The 22,652-nt window shown below is 35.1% G+C and overlaps 2 protein-coding genes across 2 annotated transcripts; one reads left to right on the forward strand and one right to left on the reverse strand.

The window, feature by feature from the left end:
* Positions 1 to 405: 405 nt before the first annotated feature.
* Positions 406 to 11,819, reverse strand: LOC144453890 (uncharacterized). Its single transcript, XM_078145238.1, has 11 exons — positions 11,636 to 11,819; positions 11,037 to 11,129; positions 9,895 to 10,262; positions 9,425 to 9,584; positions 8,722 to 8,918; positions 8,023 to 8,211; positions 7,540 to 7,642; positions 6,564 to 6,617; positions 5,685 to 5,810; positions 4,285 to 5,446; positions 406 to 2,285 (listed from the first exon to the last, which is right to left on the reverse strand). Exons 2-11 carry the CDS (start codon positions 11,098 to 11,100, stop codon positions 2,261 to 2,263), a joined length of 2,448 nt encoding a protein of 815 aa, XP_078001364.1. The 5' UTR covers positions 11,101 to 11,129; positions 11,636 to 11,819; the 3' UTR covers positions 406 to 2,260.
* Positions 11,820 to 12,100: 281 nt separating this feature from the next.
* Positions 12,101 to 16,393, forward strand: LOC144432856 (ubiquinone biosynthesis O-methyltransferase, mitochondrial-like). The gene is made up of 5 exons (XM_078121154.1): positions 12,101 to 12,366; positions 12,924 to 13,197; positions 13,592 to 13,834; positions 14,680 to 14,836; positions 15,455 to 16,393. The coding sequence occupies exons 1-5, from the start codon at positions 12,239 to 12,241 to the stop codon at positions 15,643 to 15,645; spliced, it is 993 nt and encodes a 330-aa protein (XP_077977280.1). The 5' UTR covers positions 12,101 to 12,238; the 3' UTR covers positions 15,646 to 16,393.
* The last annotated feature ends 6,259 nt before the right edge of the window (positions 16,394 to 22,652 follow it).

Raw genomic sequence — 22,652 nt, forward strand, 5'->3', positions numbered from 1 at the left:
CAGACTCGATATTGATTGGGGCAGCTTGTTTAATGACCCCTGCCCTCAGTCTGGGAACTTACAAATAGAAATGTATGAGACTTATAGGGATGTGCAAATCATAGGAAAAAGGTCATTGATTGAGTTAGCAAAATTATACCATTTGAAGTAAAGGGTATGTACCTGTTGCTCCAAGCGTGGTACTAGAGCTTGGAACGCCAAAGATTTCACTCTGCACTGCATTCTTGGTAGTCTAATTATCATCATGGTTATTTATCCTAACATATTTTTGTTTACTATTTCCACATCCTCTCTTTTGGGTGGTAGCGATTAAGTGAGAGCCCCAACGCCAAGAGTTTAGGTAACTCGGACTATAAAGTCATCACAAAAAACACACACTCATCAATACAAAGGCAAACAGATGGAACTACTTAATAAATTTTATTTCACATTACAAAATACAAGAAGACAGTAATATATCCATTATATCAGATTTTGTGGCTGAACGGTGAATGTTGTGCTATTAGGAGGCAAGTGAATTTATCGAGCAAGGAGAGTTTTGAAGTAATACATAGTACAAGGAATACAGAGGTTTCAAACACGTATATAAAGTTTGTCTCAGAATCATATTCAACCTCAGATTTGAAAAATCACGATAACACCAGACAAAAGCAATCACATAAGAAATATTAAATGTCGAAGCTGCGCAGGAAATATTCCCCCTTCACACTCACTGGATGGGAGAGGGGATGTCTCAGCTTGTATGAGAAAAAATAACTTGAAAATCTGAGATAAAAGCTTGTCACCAACACATTTGAGAGGTCAAAGTTCAGCTAATGTGTTTCTTGGTAGGTGCACTATTCAATGATGTATCTGTATTGAGGCTGATTAAAGAAGACTTTAATCTTATTTAAAAGTCTGTAGAAGTAATATTTTACGGTGGGTGTGAAGTGTGACATTTCCTGTACCCCGGTAGTACCTATGGTATTTTTTCTTGTTTGGCAGCTTTCATTGCGTGTTATCGTCATTTTCCATATACAAGACTGAATCTGAGACTCAATATGAGACTATTCTCATATCGTCCTCCAATGTGAATCTGATTCTGAGACTAACTTTATAATTGTGTTTCAAACATTCATACACAACTTGCATGTACATGTATCTAGCATATGATGAGAGCGTAGAGGCAGGCAGAGAGGGAGAGAGGGAGGGAGGGAGAGAGAGAAACAGGATACTTGGAAGTACATGTACTATATACGGTGATTGTGACATTTTAACATGCTGTGCACAATATTCAAGATTTAAAGGACCATAGTATGTAACATGAACCTTAGCAATCTCACTGATGGAATATATACAAAACAAATTTTCTGATATTGAACAAACCCGAAGACAGTTAGAAATCATTTAGTTCTTTGTATTTCTTTTTAATTTCATTTCAATTTTGGGAGAACACATACTATTTGCATATGGTTACAAATTATCAGTAATCACTGCCATCTTTCCTAAGAAATTTCTGATATTTTTGCATTATTTGATACAAAGGGGTTGTGTTGGGTCAGTACATTTTGTCAAGGAAACAAAATCTTGTATGCAACATACACAGTTGAATGTTTACATATGCACCTTTACACCTTGAATACTGTAAATAAATGTGTAAGAAAGAACTGACGTGTGAAGATGTAATGCTAGTATGACCTAGCCTAGAATTTTTCTAAATATACACAGGTACTCCATCCATATAAAACTGGAAGGCCTTATATCATTTGGCCACTATTTTTGCATTGACGATCACTTATTTCATATTTGTATTGGATACCAGCCAATCTAAAAATTATGAAATTATTGTGTTGAGGGAAGTTCTTGGCGAGTATGAATGATATTTTGTTAGTCAGGGGGGAAAAGTAGCGAGTAGATGACAGCAGTGGGAGGAGTGATGGTAGTAGTAGTAGTACAACATGCTGGCCACAGTGGAATTTGTGTATGATTTACTACTTGGAGATGTCAGAAATGCAATTTTAGTTCGAATTCCTGATAAACTCAAAACTTAGTCTATGCCTTGTATCTCAAAAGTATCGATGTGGATGCCATTTGATTTAGGAAAATAAACCGTATGAATGATTTTCTGTACTATTTAAAAGGAAGTATATGTCAGAGATGGCAGTCAATACAACTGGACTGTAGTACTATAAAAGTGTACATGGGTAAAACCTGGTCGGTTAAATTGATAATTTACGTGTATGACTGAATTCCACTCCTGGTGGGTCTTCTTCAGAGCTGCTTAGTATTCTCTTGGTGTGGCCGATCTGCAAAAAGGAACCGATACTAATTCATAGCAAAGTTGCTCACCTTTCTCTACAAGGATAGGCTGTAAGGGAAACTGTTTGTCAAGTAACTGGGGTAAACAAACCAATCAAACGTTAGACATTTGAACGTATTACAACCCTTAACACTGAAGTAATCATTTTCTGTATGTGCCACACTCATTTATAGTGTTTGTATCAAGTGTAAAAGTATATTCTTTTAATTATAAGTCTCGTATTTGGCTTTTCTAACGTGGTCAATTTGCAGACAGTGTTTTCAGTTAACCGACACCAGACTTATTACAGTAAATGAGTGGTTACAACAGCGACTTTACTAATATTATGTTCAAGCCATGTTATTGTCTTTGAACTGACAATATGGATAATATATACCCTGGTTGTTCTACGTCACGACAACCTGTGTCTACCTCACTGGTTTGGCAGTGATCGAAATATGCATCAAAATGTTCTACATCGCCATTATTTTCCCCCAATTTTCATAAATTATGCTTGGGGAGGTATAATTACATTATTCCCAGATATTTTTCTTCATTTAGCCGGAAAATACTCATGAGCTTAAGAGTTTGTCACTACAAATGTACTTGTCTAGCGACTGTCACTCAGTGACAAGACCCCCTTAGGTCATTCACATATTCCTTGGCTGAATGAACGAATATATTGGGGAATAATATCTAATTATATTTAGCTCTCAATGAGATCTAGACAATGTTTATTTGAAATCTCTGGTTACACTCTAGTCATTGAGATTCCCTTGCTTTGCACTATTAACATTTTTTACAGATGAATGAAACAGAGACACCACACTGGGTTGATGATTAAAGCCATTGAAACAGTATACTTTTACACTTGATATGGATGCCATAAACGATTGATGCCAATAACGAAAATGTTTTACACAAGTATTACAGGTTGTACTTAGCCCATCATTCTGATGAGGTTTTTTAAAGCAGATTCTGTGTTTTGAAGTGGCATTGTTTAAGAAACATAAAAATGTAGTTATGAAAGCTTCCTGATTTTCTCTAGGGAAAGAACTCAGCCAAAGCGTTAATTATTGTAAATTTCTTCAGTGGTCTCCAAATGAAGTAATATCTTAAAGTAATTATTTCAGTGTCTGTTAGTATCGTTGTTTTCACTATGTTTACGGGAGACAATAGGAACTAAACAACCACTGCATTTCTATAAAATAAATTAGATCAAGCCGAGTAAAATGTATACTTGTAATTAACTCCTCACTATCAGTTTCTGAGTATACGTTATCATCTCTGACTGCAATCCAAAGATGCTTAAAACAAAATCTAAAAGCCCCAAATATCTTTTTTTTTTGGTCAGTATTATGAGAATAAGTGTTCATAGACTCTGGGTTCATAGCATCAAATGAAAACTTCCACTCACAGACTCAAACATTTCTTGCAAGTGAATCCCAAATATTCACGGATGTCCATCATAGTATACCCCCTCTGACGAATGATAATGATATTCATGTGGCATCAGCGAAAATTTGTGATCTGCTTTCATGAATTGTTTTGAGACTGTGAGTAGAAATTTTCACTTGATTTAACTGTGTTGTCATTTTTTGCAAAATCATCAGGTCCACTGGCATCAGTGATATATTTTTAAGTGAATCACGCATGTTATCCCATCTATTGATTAGTGAATATTAGTCTGTCATTAAACATATGTTGGTGTTACTTTCAAAAACACATGATCAAAGCAGAATGGATCTCAGTTCATACAAAGCCTTTGTAATCTTGAAATACTAACATTTTTTTTCATATTCAAATAAGGCATTAGATTTTGTGGTTGAAAATTTCGTTTTAATTTCCTTTGTTCATAATGCCAATCATGTTGATAATTCAAAGGATATAACGTAGTGATAGATTTCTGATCCTTTGCTAGCTTGTCATTTTCAAAACAGCCTGAGGTACATCCTGCCTTGATGAAGTCAATTTCATGAAAAGATAACAATAAAGAAAATAGCCACCTTGATCTGGATCTAGACTTGCGTTTGCGACTTGACTTCTTACCAGACCTGCTTCCATGTGACCGTTCCAGTGAACTTTCACGTGAATAACCACGGCGACGATCTTTCTTGCTTGAGCTTGAGTACCTTGGAGACTTGGAACGACTTCTCTTCTTGCTTTTCTTTGACTTTGCCTTCAATCGGGAGGAGGAACTGTCACTATCTTTATCTTTAGAATATGACCTGCGGCTCTTTCTTGACCTTTCCCTGGAAGATGATCTACTATCACTTTCGGAAGAGATGCTTCGGCTGTGACGCTTTTCCTTGTGTTTCCTCTTTTTTCTGGAACGTGACGTACTGCGACTACGACGAGAAGAACGATATGAGTCTTTCCTAGGTGATCGACTCTTTGAGCGTGAACGTCTGCTACTGTATTTACGTTTCTTAGATCTTGTTCTAGATGATGTGCTTTCATAACTGTCACTTCTATATTTGTCATAATCCCTATCTTTACTCCTTCTGCGATGCCTTTCCCGTTCCCTATCCCGTTCTCTATCCCTTTTCTTGTACCTATCCCTACTTCTACTCCGTCTTCTTGATGACTGTCTATCATAGCTACGGTCATATGACCTGGACCTATCCCTTTTCCTTCTCTTGTCTCTGCTTCTATACCTATCACTTTCCCTATCCCTTTCCCTATTCCGACTCTGTGATCTTGACCTCCGCCTATCCCTACTGCGAGAATTGCTACGACTTCTAGAGTACGACCTATTACGATTCCTACTTTTCTTGGGTGTTGGTGAGCTACTACTTCTGCTGCTAGTGCTACTATTACTGCTACTACTACTACTACTGCCACTATCAGAGTCGGACTCACTGTCTCTTTTCTTATCTTGTTTAGATACACTTCTCTTTAATTTAGATTTCATCCTATCCTTATCACCGACTGGACTTTTTAGTTCTGGACTCTTTAAAGCACTCTCAAGGAAAGGTATACTACTACGATCATAGTCCTCTGGTAGTTTAAGAAATGGTTTGGTTTCTTTCACAGGGCTCAAAAGTTTCTTTTGCGGCAACTCTAACTCTGATTTCTCATTATGATTCCTATCTTCTCGTTCCTCCTCCCGTTTCTCATTTTTATCTCCTTCTTCTTCCTCCACCTCCTCCTCTTCCTCGCTTGATTCTATGAGAGAAACAATGTTTCAAACTTAGTACCTCAAACAGCAAATACATGGATGGGTGTAACTGACACAATCCTATGTGATTCAACCAGGATTGAACAAATGTCTCTCAAGTGTCACATTTCACGTCTTGGTCTCACCCAAAGTTTACTCTTTATCTTCCCTCAATATTGCGACTCCAAAGTGGGTAACAAGACCTAAGCCAGGAGGGGTAGAGTTGAACATAGTAAATGAAACTACCTTGAAGACTTTCTTGTTTCTTTTGAAATGCTAATTGTTTTTGTCTTATTCTTTCCTGTAACTCTTCATCACTGTCTGTGTCATCTTCTTCCTCATCTTCACTTGCTGAACCATAAGCTGCCACACCTGTAACAGAGGGCCAGAGGTCAGTTCTAACTTATGCCTTCGTTTACACTAAAAATGTCTTTGTAAGCGTCACAAGTATACAAGATCTGCCTGAACTATCCAGCATTTTACAATTGATTCCTACCTACACTTATGATACAAGGTACATAAGATAATGTGGGATTACTAGACTACCCCCCCCCCCCCCCCGAATATTAATTTATCGTACCTGACAGGACATTTATATTAAATGTAGAGTTCTAGTTTTCAACAGTAACGCATCTAGATAAACTTGCTGTTATAGACCTAAAACCATTAATCTTATAAGACTGGGTACAGGACTCATCTGAGTTGCATTCAAAGGTGGTAATCTGCAACAAATTTTCTAGAATTTTTACACTTTCCTTTCCCACTTATAGATATTCGTTTGTAGCATTCTAACTTATAACTGTACTTTGTTTCCATGACTGCATCAATCTTTGACACAAGTAACAAGTTAAACTACAGTTTAGAGTCAGTAACTAAATTATTTCTGTGTCAAATTTTTGCTCATACCAGTGATGTAGAAAATTTCACCTACAACCGGGTAAACAGGACAGATAGCCAGAAAATGAGTGTTTGGAATTAATTGAACTAAAATGGTAAGAATTCTCAAATGGATAAATCTAGTATTTTCATAGCCGGAAATTTGTTGTACGACAATGGATTATTCTCGCCTGCTTCCGGCATTTTTTCTACATCACTGTCAATTATCTAACTGAATTGATGACTTACCCAGTCCTGTGATAGAAGCCAGTGCTCTTGACTGGGAGAGCTGCTTTGCAGGTGCTTTATATTGTAATAATACCACAACAGGAATAAAGGTAAATATACTTGTACAATAACATGACAAGATGTGGGTGGGGGTCGAGACAAACCCACACACAGATACTTTACACGACCTGTGGACTATCTTCTAACTTCACAGGGTGATGAAAAATCATAATGTTCCATCCTTCTAGTGAAAGAAGCCTCGTTAGTATATATTTCAAACAGTTCTATCTTTATGACATTTGACAAAAAAATTTCAGATCAACTGTGCATTTCATCTAGATTACACATTGATGTCAAATACAAATGTACAATCATACTTATTTACTCAAAACATGCGTCAAATTTCTCTGATATAAATAAATCGTAGCGTGCGAATTATTGAATTTGTGTTTATTGATGTATTCAGGCAACACTCTTTGTTCAGATGTGATATATGTGGTAAAGTTGAGCACCATGTAGCAGTACTTAGAATGTGTGGTTCAAGTATGACAAATTTAAAATTTAGATAATATTCTCGTAAAGACATGTGCAGTATTACACACAGATATGAAAGTCTAGTTATTAAGAACTAGAGGGATCAGCAAGAGTGTGAGTGAGTGAGTGAGTGAGTGTGTGTGAATAAGAGTGAATGTATGAGGGAGTGTGTGTGTGTGAATGTGTGTGGGTTTGTTTGTGTGTGTGTCTGTGAATGAGTAGCTACCTGTGTGTGTGAATGTGTGTGGGTTTGTGTGAATGTGTGTGTGAGTGAGTGACTATCTGTGTGTGCACGAGTACTGCATAATACTGCATACAGTTTTGTACTGCATAATAGCTCTGAAACAAAAGCAAGCCTTTTTAATTCATTTTGACATCATTTGTTTTCAAATTGGCCGAGGAAAAGAGTATTGCTTTCTTTGAGATGACAATTTCGTATCCAAATGGTACCAGTCTGACTTACCCCTTCTCAGGGCCTTTGTATAGACTTCTTCAGCAACACTTTCCATCTCTTCACTTGTTACTTCCAATAATATCTCGGTCAACATGCGACGAGTTTTAATCACCTGTGTGCAAATAGTACATGCAAATATTTTCATTTTATAAACATACAAGTACAGTTTCTACAGTGACAGTACCACCCACTACACATGAACAAAGAATACAGGCTTTTTTCACAACTGTACTTGCAGGTCAAGATTTGCAAACATTTCGTTTTCTAGACATTCTTTTATAAACACGGTGCAGGAAATATAATGGCTAGCAATAATCTAGAAGAACAAAAATAACCAATTACATCATTTTTACCCTTTCGGTTTACTACATTGCATCCACTGAAACTTGGCTTAGTCATTTTCAAATTTAGATTTCTCCCACACACACTCAAAACCTTTCTTTCACATAAGTGCACATACGGATGTACACACAAACATTCCCACACACTCACCAATTCTTGCTGCCTTTCCAATTCACTTTTAGGTTCTTCTTCAGGAGGAGGAGAATGAAACCTAGATCTCCTCTGCCCCGGAGAAGAAGAATCTCTAGAAGACTTTTTCATCTCTGCCTCTTCATCACTTTGGTCACTATGGTGATCAGATTTGCCTCCTTCATGTTCCTCATCAGATTCTTCAGAATCCTAAATTAAAAGAGCAGGTACTTGTAACTTCGTTATCATATCTACAACAAGCTAAGCACACTGGTTATGGGCAAAGGCTGAACCGTGTCTACTCATTGCAAAAAAAAAAAATCAGGTTTATGCTAGCGAGTCTAACTCCATTTCTATCCCTATCCCTAACCTAATCTGAGCTCCCTAGCTTTCATATAATTGTATATCTATTCTACAGTTATCCCTCTGTTCTACTTATCATAGATGACTTCATCAGGACACAACATTTTATAAACTCATTTTTGGGGGTAAATTACATTTGAAGTTAATATAATTATCGATACCTGCAATATACCATGATCGGCATCTTATGAAGTCCAAAATAGAATGAAAAGTTCAACCTATTCATAGCATGTCTATAGTACTTGGAAAGGAAGTCAAGGTGTTAAGAAAGGTATTAACAAAGAAATCAAATGATTGGGGTTTCTCAGATGTACTTAGGGAGTAAAATTCCATTTCAGGTAATGAGCACTGACTTACATATTTAGATTTAGGTGGTAGTCCCTGTGCAACCCTAGCTTGGTTCATCATCTCTTGCTCTTCCTTCTTCTGAGCTTCCAATCTCTCTTTCCTTTCTTTCTCTTGTTGCACCTTTTCAAGCTTCTTTTGTTTTTCTTTTTCCATTTTCTCCAGTCCTTCCCGAATCCAAGCAGGTAGTAATTTCCTTTTGGCAGTGTCTGTATTATAAAAAATTCACATGTTACTAAGTACTGTACGCTATGTGTAAATGGTACAATGTTTCTTCAGGTTACAACTTTTTATGTGAGGAAAATAAATTATTTCTTCATTTCCATGGTAATTTGTCATACTATTAGTCATATATTTTTTTACACAGAAATGACAATTGGAGATAAATGTAAAAACTATTGTCGATGAAAAACTGCCATATGTTCACAGTTCCCAAGTTTGTCCTATTTTGAAAATCAAACAGAGAAACTGTGATATGAGGTGCTAGGGAGTCAGCACTGTTATTTGTCTATTCATCCTTATCTCAGCAGCATAAAACTGAAACTGATGTTCTTTCTGCTACTTAACAACTGCGAGATGCCTTCGGGTATCTGCTTTATGTACATTAATTGTATGTCTTTTTTATCAAAATTATCGCACCATGTATGTAAAAAAAAAAACACCCAGACTTCAACAGACATGCCTATCGGATAACAACTGAACCTAATTCACATACCTAGTACAGGTGTAGGTTCACTTGATGGAGGTGGGGAGGATGGAGGTGACCTGGTTCTTCTGTCTCTGTTGTAGTCTCTGAAAGGTATATCTCCACCACTACCTCTACTGTCGTCACCACCACTCCAGTACTGATTATTATACTCACTAGGACCACCATACTGTAAAACAAATCACAAGACTTCAGTATTGTCACTGGTTTTACCTTACAAACTGTTAACACAAAGTATAACAGTATATTCATATGAATTCTGCTGAAAAAAAGATGATACAATTACCAGTTTCCATCAGACTTCACTTATGACAGTAAATGTAACACCAACCTCTGGGACAAACCAGTCATACATGATTGGCAAAAGTTTGAGAAATCGACATTTGCTTGACTGAATTCAATGTCAGTCATACAGATAATATAACAAAATAAATTAACACTAGCAGAGGACTAATCCTTTGGTTATTTGTGACCTTTACCTGTTGATAGTTATATTGATTTCCTTCCATAGATTGGTGATTGTAATCGAAACTCTGCATGGGCACTGTTGGTTCAACAGGAGGCTGACTATGATTGTAAGTCTGAACGCCATGACCATAATCAAATGTCTGTGGCTGGCCATCTTTCACTTCTGCAGGGGGAGGCCATCCACCAACTGGTGGTGCCCATCCTGGTCCCCATCCATACTGCATGTTGGGTTGAGTAAACTGACCATCTGCACCACCTGGTGGCAGTGGTGGCTGTCCATCCTGTGAATTGTTCTCACCTACTGGAGGCCCATCAGGCATTCCCTTCTCCTGAGCCTCTTTGGCTTGGATCCATTGTTGTGCCAGCACAGCCCAGTCGACTGAAAGATTATGACAAAGGTGATTATCTGTTTAGAATATTCACCAGAAAAAATTTTCAGAAAATATAATAATAATGCTTTTAACCATACAATGTAATATATTGAAACTATAGAGAATGTTCAAATTCCCAATTTCAAACAAGTCGTTTAATTTACGGCACTTTTATCATAAATTTATGAAAATGATCACTTCACTTCACTAATTCATTCATATTGGAGCACAACTGACCCATTTTCCAGGGTACCCAGTGTACATTTATTTACATAACATTAGGGGTCACCCCCCCCCCCCGTTCATATATTCAAACATACACTGTGGTAGATATTTATACATGTATAAAACATGATTCTCTAGCATTTGTGTTTTGCCAACCCTGATCCAAAATTGGTACAGTATTGAGTTCAAAGCTACTGCAATAACATCAGTGCCTCAAAATTGCTGTCAAAAAACACAGATATTTCATCACAATCGACTGTTTATTCTCACAATGCAAGCATTACCTATATCTGCCCTTCAGACTCAGACCATCAAGAGCAATATTTGAATGGATAGCATTTATTCATATATTTATGAAAATACTGAATTAGTAACATTACGCAGTGTTTTTGATATATCAAGGGTTCCCCAATCATTTTACTGGAGTTCCCCACTAAAATGATGATGCAATGTAAGGGAAATGCCAGTTCTACTCCTGTTACCAGGGTTCCCAAACCTTGGCAAAAACACTGTTACTTGTCATATTTATTCACACGAGTAAATATATATATATTCACCTTCTCCACCTTGTTGCATAGGCATTCCCCATTGCTGGGCCTGCCACTGCTGATTTTGCCACATCTCACTGCCTTGGTGGTACTGGTGAGTAACTGGAGTAAAAAAAGAACATATACATAAACCTTCAAATGCAAATAAACGTTCAAATAAATAACCTAAAATAAGACTCTATCATTAACCAGAAATAGACTCTCTGTTCCTGTTTAATAATTTTTATTTATTTTTACACTCAAATTTACTTCACATGAAAAAAATGTCTATCGCACATTTTTTTCGCAAGGTGAACCTGGAAGTTCACGACCTCACCGCACTCCTCTCCATGCTGTTGGTCTCTTGATTGTGCGTCTGGACCTGGCAACTTGTGTTTTGTTGTATGTTTGAGTAACGTAAATAAAAAACAGCACATTTGACACATGATATAAATATCACTTGTGCATTGTAAAATAACACACGATTTACCAGTTATATCAATACTTCGATGCAGTTTCGCATAAATTCGCCAGACGATCGCAAAACGATCAACCTGTGAGCGTGACACATGTCATTGAGACAAACAAGAACAAGTCATGGCGGCGCGGCGATGAACACGAACACTTACCTCTCAAAACTAGAAAGACAAATTTTACCTTGCAAATGCGATCGAATCGGACCTTTACCTACAGATATTGACGGTTCGATAGTTTATCTTCTTTTTGGATATATTACAATACACTTTTCTTCCAAATATGTCAAACAAATAATGAATTCCTTGCGCCCCTTGCATGACCACACCGCATGAGCGCCATTTTGAAATTCAATTAGCCGGATGTTCTCGAACATTTCCGACCAGTAACGACTCTGAAGTAATGACGATTTTGTGTGTATGTGTCCTTCTCAGACACTGTGAAGCGAAATAAGATCATCTCTAATTACAGATTTATTGTTTTTAAGAAGCCCTCAACAATAACGACATCCCTGTCGAAAACGAATTATTACTCGAGTATTCTTCCGAATATTTACGAATTATGTTAAAATTCAAGGTGAGGAAAGGTCAAAGGTTATATTATTTCAGTCGGCACATTTTTACACGCACCAGCATAGAGTGCATTTTATTACAAATACCGTGTTTTAGCTGCAACACATCGGTGCATTGCTGTCTGTAGTGTTACTAACGACGGGTTGGCGTTCACTGGTTTATCCAAGTCTATGCAATTATTCTAAAATGTCTCTCAGAACTTTTTGCAATTTTTGCCTCCGTCTTGGAAGACAGCGACTTGATGGGACTAATCTGATAAGACCAACCCTTTCCAACTTGCGGAGAAGTGTCTCAGTCACCAAAGTTCCTTCACGGTATGTTTCATGCAATCATTATAATTATATCTTTGTACTTTCTTTGTCATTTTTCATTGTTAGGAGAGGATGTAACACAATGGTGGTGGTGATGATGATGATGATGATGATGATGGTGCCGGTGTGGTGGTGGTGGTGGTGGTGGTGGTGGTGGTGGTGGTCACAGGTACTCGAATCAATCTGTATAGTGTATGGTTTTTAAAAAAAATATGTATAGTAATATTTACTATACATATTTTTTTTTTACAAAACATACAGATTGATTCGAGTACCTGTGGTGGTGGTGGTGGTGGTGGCGGTGGTGGTGATTTAATTCTGTACATGTCTACAGTGTATTTATTTATTTATTTATTTATTTATTTATTTATTTATTTATTGCATCCTTTTTATATAAGGGGCTCAATAAGCATGTTAGGAGCAACACTAGCAGTAGTTGCACTAGCAGAAAAATTAAAATACATACACTACTGAAAAATGAGAGAGAAGATATATGCTGGCTTTATTTCACCTTCTACATAATCAAAATATTTTCAGAAAGCATTTTCTTTCCTTGACAGATGTGTCTATATTTTGAGTGATGATCCTTTATTGGATGAACAGAAAAATCAAACCAAAACAACGGAAGAAGAGGTCAAAAAATTCCAACAGTTTTCCCAAGTTTGGTGGAATGAGACTGGTGATATGGAAGCCTTACATCTTCTGAATAGATTAAGAGTTCCACTTATACGGGATGGTCTTCTTCAAGAGGATGGACGGTCAGCAGAAGGACCACTTCCTCTCCAAGGATATCGAGTACTTGATGTTGGATGTGGAGGAGGGATCCTAAGTGAGGTAATGTCATTGTGATAGGGTTTGCCCCATGCCTTGGGACAGTAGAGTATAAGAAATGCATATAGAATACACTTTAAAAGACAAACTTTTGTGTGGATCTGCTCTGCTTGAAATCCCCAGTCCACTTTTCATGTAATATGTCAACAAATAGTTTATCCCATTTTTCCCAGTAACTCATTAATTTTCATTCCCAGTAATGCATTACCGCATTGTTAAAGTTATAGAACATGATTTCACGTGTACATGGAATGGCAAAGTGGCATTTGCATACAGATATGCAATAATGTTTATGATGTTGCACTCCAGTGTAAATACCAATAGTTTGTTTGCACATTGATGCAAGTAATCACTGGTACATATTATAAACAATTAAAAAGCATCTCTTTATTTCCAGCCCCTGGGTAGGTTAGGTGCTAATGTGACTGGTATTGATCTGTCAGAAGAACTCATTGATGTTGCAGAACTTCATTCACTTCATGATCCACTGGTAACTCAGAATGTTAAATATGTGTGTGGTGCTATTGAAGATTTATTGGCTACAGAGATGGAGAATTATGACGCTGTTGTTGCATCTGAGGTCCTTGAACATATTGTCGATCTAAGGTCCTTTGTTGAAGTTTGTTGTGATATGGTTAAGGTGAGTTTGTTCTGCTCATGTCTCATGACCTTTGAATCCATTATGTTGTTAAAGATGTTCTAAATTAAAGACTTTGTTCCATAATCTTACATTTAGAAGGACAGGAAGGAAGGACTGATATCTGTCAAAATTCCATGTTTGTTGATTTTCTTTTAAAATTGAAAATCATAAGATCAGTCTTCTATTAAAGGCAAGCTGTTTTCCAATTGCCATCATACTTTGTGTAAGACATGCTTATTCAGTGAGACATTCCTAATAATTTATATTTTTCCTTTATGATGAAGAGAGCCTTCAACCATCATTCTATAAAGTATAAATAATTATCATGAATGATTAAAGAACTATTGGAACAAAGTTAAGAGGGTCTTCCATGTCAGCTCTATCTAGTTCTGATATCTACAATATTGTAGAGTCATGATGGTCAATTGGTTAGAGTGGCTGGCTTGGATTTGGAATCTGCAAGTTGCAGATTTGAACCTCCCAGTTGCTTTCTTGTTTCTGAATGGCTAAAGTCTTAGGCAAGATTTGAACCATGATTGTGTCTCAGTCAACCCAGTTGTATAATTGGGGACCTGGTAGCACAGAGGTTGTAATGTGAATACTTTAATCCTGTGTGCTGACAGAGGCGGACTGTATGTTCCTTAGGGATTTGTTGAGGATGGAGTATAAAGGGTCGTTGTGTTACTATAGATCTGTGCCAGGGTAATAATTGTAAAGTGGGAAAACAGTATATAAAAACTAAACATTATTATTATTATTACACTAAATTTGAAATCCATAAATGTATGGACACATGATCATTTTTTGGTCAGATTGATATTGAAATCATCTTTCTTTTCCTATAGCCTGGTGGTTCTTTATTTATAACAAGCATTAACAAGACTGCCATGGCCTATGCATTGGCAGTAGTTGCTGCTGAAACTTTCAACATTGTACCAAAAGGATCACATGAATGGGACAAGTTAGTTAGCCTGCAGGAACTTGAAGCTCTTCTCGAAGGCAGTAAGTGGAGTGACTTACCGGTATTTCTATATCCAGAAATGTTTTATGAAATGATTTCGAAAGTAATGGAGTGCTAATATCTTCATAATTATCCACTGTGATAAGTTTGGAGTAAAGAAGATATATTAAGAAAGTATTATTGATATTCTGTAAATTATTTAAACTAATATCTGATAACTAGAACTATGAAAGTATTCCCATAAGGTTTCGACTAGAATGTCTCAACATTTTTCACCAAACAGTGTGCATAGTTACACTCAGTTCCATTAGTGATGAATGAAGCAGTATTTTGAACTGTTACAAAATTGCAGTGAACTTGTTATCTCTATTCTGTATCTGTACCTGTAAGGTACGCTGTGACGGCGCCCTCACACATTGGTGAACCCCTCTGGTTGGAGGCCAGTGAAGACAGAGTGACATGATGTATCTTACTGTCTACAAGTCTATCCAAATCCTTACAACAGCTAAACCAAGACTTGTAATAAAAAATTAAGCAATTCAAAAAAAGAGAAAAGATTTAAGGGAAAAAAGAACAAGTAGCTTTAAATATTGACATGATATAGTTGTCATCGAATGCATTTCTAAATAGTAAGTAAATGAATTCTTTTTTTGTCTTAGATGGTTTTCAAGTTCGTTTGGTGCATGGTAGTATTTACAACCCAGTGTGCAAGAAGTGGTCCTGGATTCCAAGCACCAGTGGTAACTTTGCAGTCCATGCAGTGAAAAGAAGCATGCCAGCTGTGGATGATACAATAGTAGAGGAACCTATAGACACACAAGAACCACAGAAAGAGAGTACTAGTACATAAACTTGAAAGGTAGTTTTTCATTGGTGACTGAACAGTTTTCATATTTCAATCAACCAATCACTGTACATGTATATCTCAAACTCACTATAGGGAGAGAATGCATACATTTGAGAGGTAATTCTGCATTGGTCACTGAACAGTTATCATATATGAATCAACCTATCACTGTATTTCTCTCAAACTCCATGGGTAGAGAGTGCATCTGAGATGTACCAAAGGCTTTTCATTATTGGGCACTAAAATCAACCTATCACTGTATGTCTCTCAAACTCCATGAATAGAGAGTACATAACTTTGAGATGTACAACTACAAGAGGTAGTTCTGTATTGGCCACTGAACAGTGGGACACATTCAATGAACCTATCATTTTGTGTCTCTCAAACTGCATGGGGAGAGAGTGCATTTATTAAATTTAGAGGTACAAGAGGTAGTTTTACATTGGTGAATGAACAATTAGCATGTATGAATCAGCCAATCATTGCATATTTCTCAAACTCACTTACATGTAAAATATCCACCAAGAGAAAATACATAAGCTTGAGAGGTAATGATGGTAGTTGCACATAGGCAAATGAACAATTTGTCATATTTGATTAAGTCAACCACTGTGGCCAAACAAAGTAAATTATTTGCATGATTTTGCCAATACTTTTCTTAAGTATATTGTTATCACGTCAAGTGAACTTCTTTTTAGTCCATTACCAAGGTTTTGCTTAATTTGATAATATTCCTTGGCATTATTGAAAATAAGTTGTTGTTGATTTAGTTATGATGAGTTTTGGATTGTGTTCAAATCAAATCTACTAAATTTTTGTTTGAACTAAAATTTTGATTTTGTACATAAAATTACAAACATATTTGACAAAACTGATGTCGATTTTGATGCATTTATTTTGAAAATCAGAATTGCTGAATTCTTTACCTTATATTTTTAAATATAGGAAGTGGTTTTTTTTTAAAACCCACACCAATAATTGGAATTTGCTTTAAAATTGGGATGTTCTTTATCTGATTTACATGTTGATAGGGTATATCACTGTCAACGTTTAGTATGAAAGTGAATAAATATGTACTTTTATGTCATTTCATATTTTCTATAGATATCTGTGTTGTTATATCAATCAATCAATATATCAATTTCTTCACTTGGGGCTAGGCTTTACATAAACCTAGATATTTTCACCATTTGAAAATTTTGCCATTTTACAGTCTTCAACTAGTTCTCTATTCTATTTTTTTAAATGAATTACTAAGTGTGGTGCACTGTTTATGAAAAGAAGCATGTTAGCCATTACTTATTTTTGTGTTTTTTGTGGAATGGAGTGGAAACGGATGAACCATTGTGGAATGAAATCCAAATGACAGCCACTTATATTATTCCTATTATTATTCTTTGTTCAGCCAAGGAAAATATGAATGACCTAAGGGGACTTGTCATTATGAGTTGTGACAAATCCCTTAGGTCAAGAATATCTTCTGGCTGAATGAAATAAATTAATTTGGGGACTTCTGGCTAAATTAATAAAATAATTTGGGGACTTCTGGCTAAATGAAATAAAATAATTTGGGGACTTCTGACTGAATGAAATAAAATAATTTGGGGACTTCTGGCTGAATGAAATAAAATAATTTGGGGACTTCTGACTGAATGAAATAAAATAATTTGGGGACTTCTGGCTGAATGAAATAAAATAATTTGGGGACTTCTGGCTGAAGGAAATAAAATAATTGGGAAAAATATAATTATACCTCCTCAAACATAATTCATGAAACTTGCAAAAAAAATAATGGTGGTGTGGAAAGTTTAGACTCATCTCAAGTTGGTTTAGAGGGCACATCAAGTCCAACAATCAACATACCGTCCGTTTCATATTATTGTTCACTGGCTCTGTTTGATACAACCACGCAGAAACCAATAAGAAACTGTACATGCTACACTTTCAGATAGCAAGATTGAAAGAAATCGAATATTGTATTTTGCAAACATTTTGTCAAATAAAATGAACTAACGTGCCACCATGCAGATATCAAATGCAGACATCAAAATATTGAAACCATTTGTCTTCATCTACATTGAAGTTTTTGTACATTTTAAATTTTTTTTTTAATTTAGACAAAATGGTGATCTTCCAAATTGTGCAGCTTCTTAATTGGTTTCTGCATGGTTATATCAAATAAAGCCAGTGAACACTAAAATAAAATGGGCTGTATATGATCTATAAAATAAAATTAGGCAACACGATATATGGAGTGGAAAGTTAAGAATGGTAACACTTTATTTCACACATTAATTTGAATTTCAGATGAGTTAAGTCAATCAAAGCATTGATTAATATCAGTGAAGTAGTATTCTTGAGTTTAAAAAATAAATAACTTAAAAAACCCAAACACGTACAACAGCACAGAAATGACCAATCTTACATAAAAATCAACTTTGGCACTTGAAATTAAAGTAAGGATGATGAATTTTCACACATTTCAACTTTAAATTTGAAAAAAAAATGGAGAAATTTTGTCAGAATTAGCCACATGAATACTTAACCCTGTCATGTAATATTGTTGAGTTTTGTGTACAGAATTTATATAACAACAAATCACTGTAAGGCCTAACAAAAAAAATTGTGTGGTTTCAATTATGCTCAATTTTAGAATAGGTGGGGTAGGTAGATTTTTTATTTCATTTTTTAAATATATTTTTTTAATATATGAGTGTCTAGTTCAGGTAGTTATGTGTCCTGTTGTTTTCCATATGGGCTCTGTGTTATTGGTTTCTTCTCATCAGACGTACATCCATTACAGTGTGGAAGAACAGTTTTATATTGTCTGTTAAGTTGACTTCACAATTTTCGTGGTTTTATTATTTTTTTCTCGAACAGGTAAAACTATGGTTTTGGGTCATCATGAAAAACTAGGTGGGGTTGGGTAACTGGAACCAAACAATTTTTTTATCTTTAGGCCTTAGATTATTTTTTCAGGAATGGGAATCCTTATTATATCACACGCTTTTCCCTGATAGAATGAAAAGAAATAAAACAATTGTGGAAATTCATTTTAAGTTAAAGGCTATTATTTTCCCATTGAAGAATTCTTCAATAATGTACTAGTATTTGTCCTAGTTGTTCCGGTCAACTTAGCAAGTATACACAACAACAAATCTGTCTATTTGAATGAACAAGAAGTTCTGGTAAAACATAGTAATCGTGAAGGTAGCTGGTCTACATTGCAAATAAATTTGTAATATTCATTGTGTATTTCTCGAATGAATATAAAATTCAGTCCGTTTGACAATTTAATTAGAATGTAACTTGCCATGCTGGAGCTAACAACTAAACAAATTACAAGTGGTTACAAGTACATTGTAATATGGACATGCAATAGTTGAACAACCTGTCACGAACTGCACTTAACATTTGTAATAATGAAATGTTAAACAGGAAATTACACAGTGGAAGGGGAAGTGGAGGGCTTCCTTAATCAACAGAACAAATAGGATGCAGGTGTTTTTACACTGATTAATACAGTTCTATATAGTAGTTTTAGATGTAATTAACTCTGAATGTGAACAACAGCTCTGTTCTTTACGGTTGTCCTCAAGGTGCACCATGTCAAACTACATGCCTTGTTGATGTAACTAGGCATTGCTAAGCAATGGTAGAGTAACAATTTCTCTACTAAGTGTTTGTACTTTGTATCATAGTTTCATGTGAGTTATTAATTCACAAACTTGGCTGGGGCTCGTTGGACAATGTTGAGCCAGTACTCAAGCCAAGTCTCAAGGTTACATTTCCTGTAGCATAATGTATTGATTTAGTGTTAATTACAACATGATAAGGTTAGAAAAAACCCAACAACGGGCTTCATAAGAAGTTGATTAGATTTCAAGTTATGATATTGGTTAACAAACTGTGTTTGCCCTGAGTTACGTGATCAGCCAATGGTCATGATTTGTGGATACTCTACGTTTTGGTCTCTTAAAACTGCACTAGCTGTAACTTGAGTATTAATTTTTCAATCAGACAATAAATATTTACTGAAATTTGTTCAAATACCAATAATTAGACATTGTACATGCTAATTAGAGAATATTTTACAATTGGTTGAAATCATGATCACAATGAAGACTCTGATTTTAGGGTGTGGACCCAAAACTCAATTTTATTTTATTTATTGTATCATATGATGTGTATAGCCTGCACAAGTACATTTACCGCAGGTGATTCAATACTGTTTAGGCTGTATATTATGAGTAAGCCAATATACCTAACAGAACGGTTGCAAAAAATATTCCAGTTGCAGCTAGTATGTGCAGCTTTAATTACCAACTACCGGTATTTAGCACACTTGATAATTTTCATGCTTAACATATGTTCAAAGCTCACATAATCAAAAAAATTAACATTAAAATACTGACAAATTAAACATCGTCATATTTGAAATATTTCCTCACAAAATAATCAATCTTCTAGAGTCCTGAATGAAGGAAAAGATTGTAATAAAAAAAAACTTGTCAATTCTGAAACAGGTGGTGAATATCCTTTGCGGATGTTTTGAAACATTAGTTTACACTCTGTCAACTTACATTACAAGGTACTATGCTGTAGAATGAGTCATGACGTTACAGTAACATAATGCAAAATATTAGATAACCATGTATGAATTAACACCCTGTTTTCCGATGTATTTTAAACATTTTAGCTGAATACAGAGAAAATACAAAAATCCAGACATGAAAAAAGAGAAAGTTGTGCTGGTCCAAAATTATATTCTATAGTAAGTAAAATTGACACGTAACATGTTAAATCTAAGACTTACTGTATTTTGTAAATCAACCCTGTTCACCCCAAAGTCGGCAAAATTTATAGTTCATTCTATTTGTGAGCATGCACAGATGACTTGAGTAGCTGGGTGGAACAGTAATTCACAAAAGCGAAACATATATACAGGAACAATAGATTTGGTAACTTAAAGAAAGCTTATTAATACTGCAAGAATTAATTTTCATGATTTTTCGGTTTTAAAGGTACAAATGAAATATTTTACTCACAGAGTATTAAAACCAACTTTAGGAAGCGAATCCAAAGATTTCACTGATGTCTCATTAGCATTATTAGGGATGGACTAGTACACCCCTACAATTCTTTGATGATAACCAGGTGTTTAAATTTGCAAAAATTGGGATTTGCTTCTGGAGCAATTTTTTGACTGTGAATAGAAATTTTCATTTGTAAGTCTTAATACTATTAGTAGATGAATATTTTGTTTCAAATACTGTCTTACAGGAGAAATGAAGATGCCTTGGTGTTTCACTTATAAGACAAAATGTTTTTTTTTACACACACAAAGACAACATCAAATGCAAAAGAAACAAAGGTACCATGCACAGTGGGGATGTAGAAGTAGACAAGTTACCATGTTGATTATCAGTTCAAACCATGAAAATTGTCAGGTCCATGTGTAATTTTTTCAGCAGCAGCCTGTTTCTACTGCACTGTAAAAGAATAGCAATGCACGCTTTATCACTTTTCAACATGATTGGGTAAAAGATCCTGCTGTGTATGGTGTCTCTGTTATTGTTAGTCTAGAATTGAATTGTGTCTATCTTTGTGTTAAAAACATCATGTTCAATGAGTAACTTCATTTCTCCTGCATTTTTTTAAAGCTTCATCACATGTTCAAATTATACACAATGGTAAATAATACTAGTTGTAAATGCACACACTTATGCGAAAAGACTCAGAAAATATTGCATCATAATATGGATAAGTGTAAATTCAGACTGCATTATATAAAGTGATATATGTACAATCTAGCTTCATTATTGTACAATTATGCAAGTAAATCTAGATATGTAAGATAGTTTTATAGCAAAGTAATTTTTATGATAAATTTGAGCAAAATATAGCTTTATATAATAAATGTGAAAGTTTCTAATTTTCTATGTTTTTAAGAGGTAGCAAACATGATGACACTAATAACTAGAATTCTAAAAATACATGTAAAACTTTGATGTCTACATGCATGCATATCATATATATATAATACTAAAAAAATAAGTTTTGTATAGTTACAATTACAGCTAATCATTTTTAATTGACTTATTAAAATAAAGTAGAATTTGCTGAAGGCTTATACATATTCAATCCATGTTTGTTAAAATTAGTATATGGACCACAATTATAGTTTGTTGAGTGATATGATATGACCTTTGTTATAAGTGATATATTACATACGTACGTACGTACGTACGTACATACATACATACATACATACATACATACATACATACATATATATATAATTACATCAGACGACAGTCGTCTGATGATCGCAACAGCGTGAAACACTGTAACGCTCCTGTATATCTTGTTTGATACTGTGTTATTTACACCACTCCGTACATATGTGTTGAGTACTGTTTACTCCAACAGACATTTTACATATTATGACTTTATATATGTGTGTGTGTGTGTGTGTGTGTTTGTGTGTCTGTGTGTATGTGTGTGTATGTGTGTGTGAGTGTGTATGTATGTGTGTGTGTGTCTGTGTGTCTGTGTGTGTCTGTGTGTGTATGTGTTTGTATGTGTGTGTGAGTGTGTATGTATGTGTGTGTGTAAAATTAAATATGAACCTACACTATAAAAAGAATAGGTCATTTAATATTTCAAATGACTAATTAAACTCATCACACTTGCATAAGTAGTGAAATTAGTATATGCCAAGTTGTAAAGCAAAGTGTAATTTGAGGGAAAATGTTAATTTTGGTCCATATACAAGCTTGCAACAATTTTTATACTCATTTACAAGTTTTGTAGAGTTAACACTATAAATCTTAAATACTATTTTATGTTATATACACTAAATCAAAAATAATTGTTTTTGAAAAGAAATTGTTCAAATTTCTAAAGGAATTTTTTCATCATGATAGTTTTAAGTCAATTACTGACAATCTTAATTAAATCTAAAAGTACTTGTTTGTACTTCTGATAATAATATGTTGGCAAATTAC

This window comes from Glandiceps talaboti, chromosome 3 (genome assembly GCF_964340395.1).
Source record: "Glandiceps talaboti chromosome 3, keGlaTala1.1, whole genome shotgun sequence".
NCBI lineage: Eukaryota > Metazoa > Hemichordata > Enteropneusta > Spengelidae > Glandiceps > Glandiceps talaboti.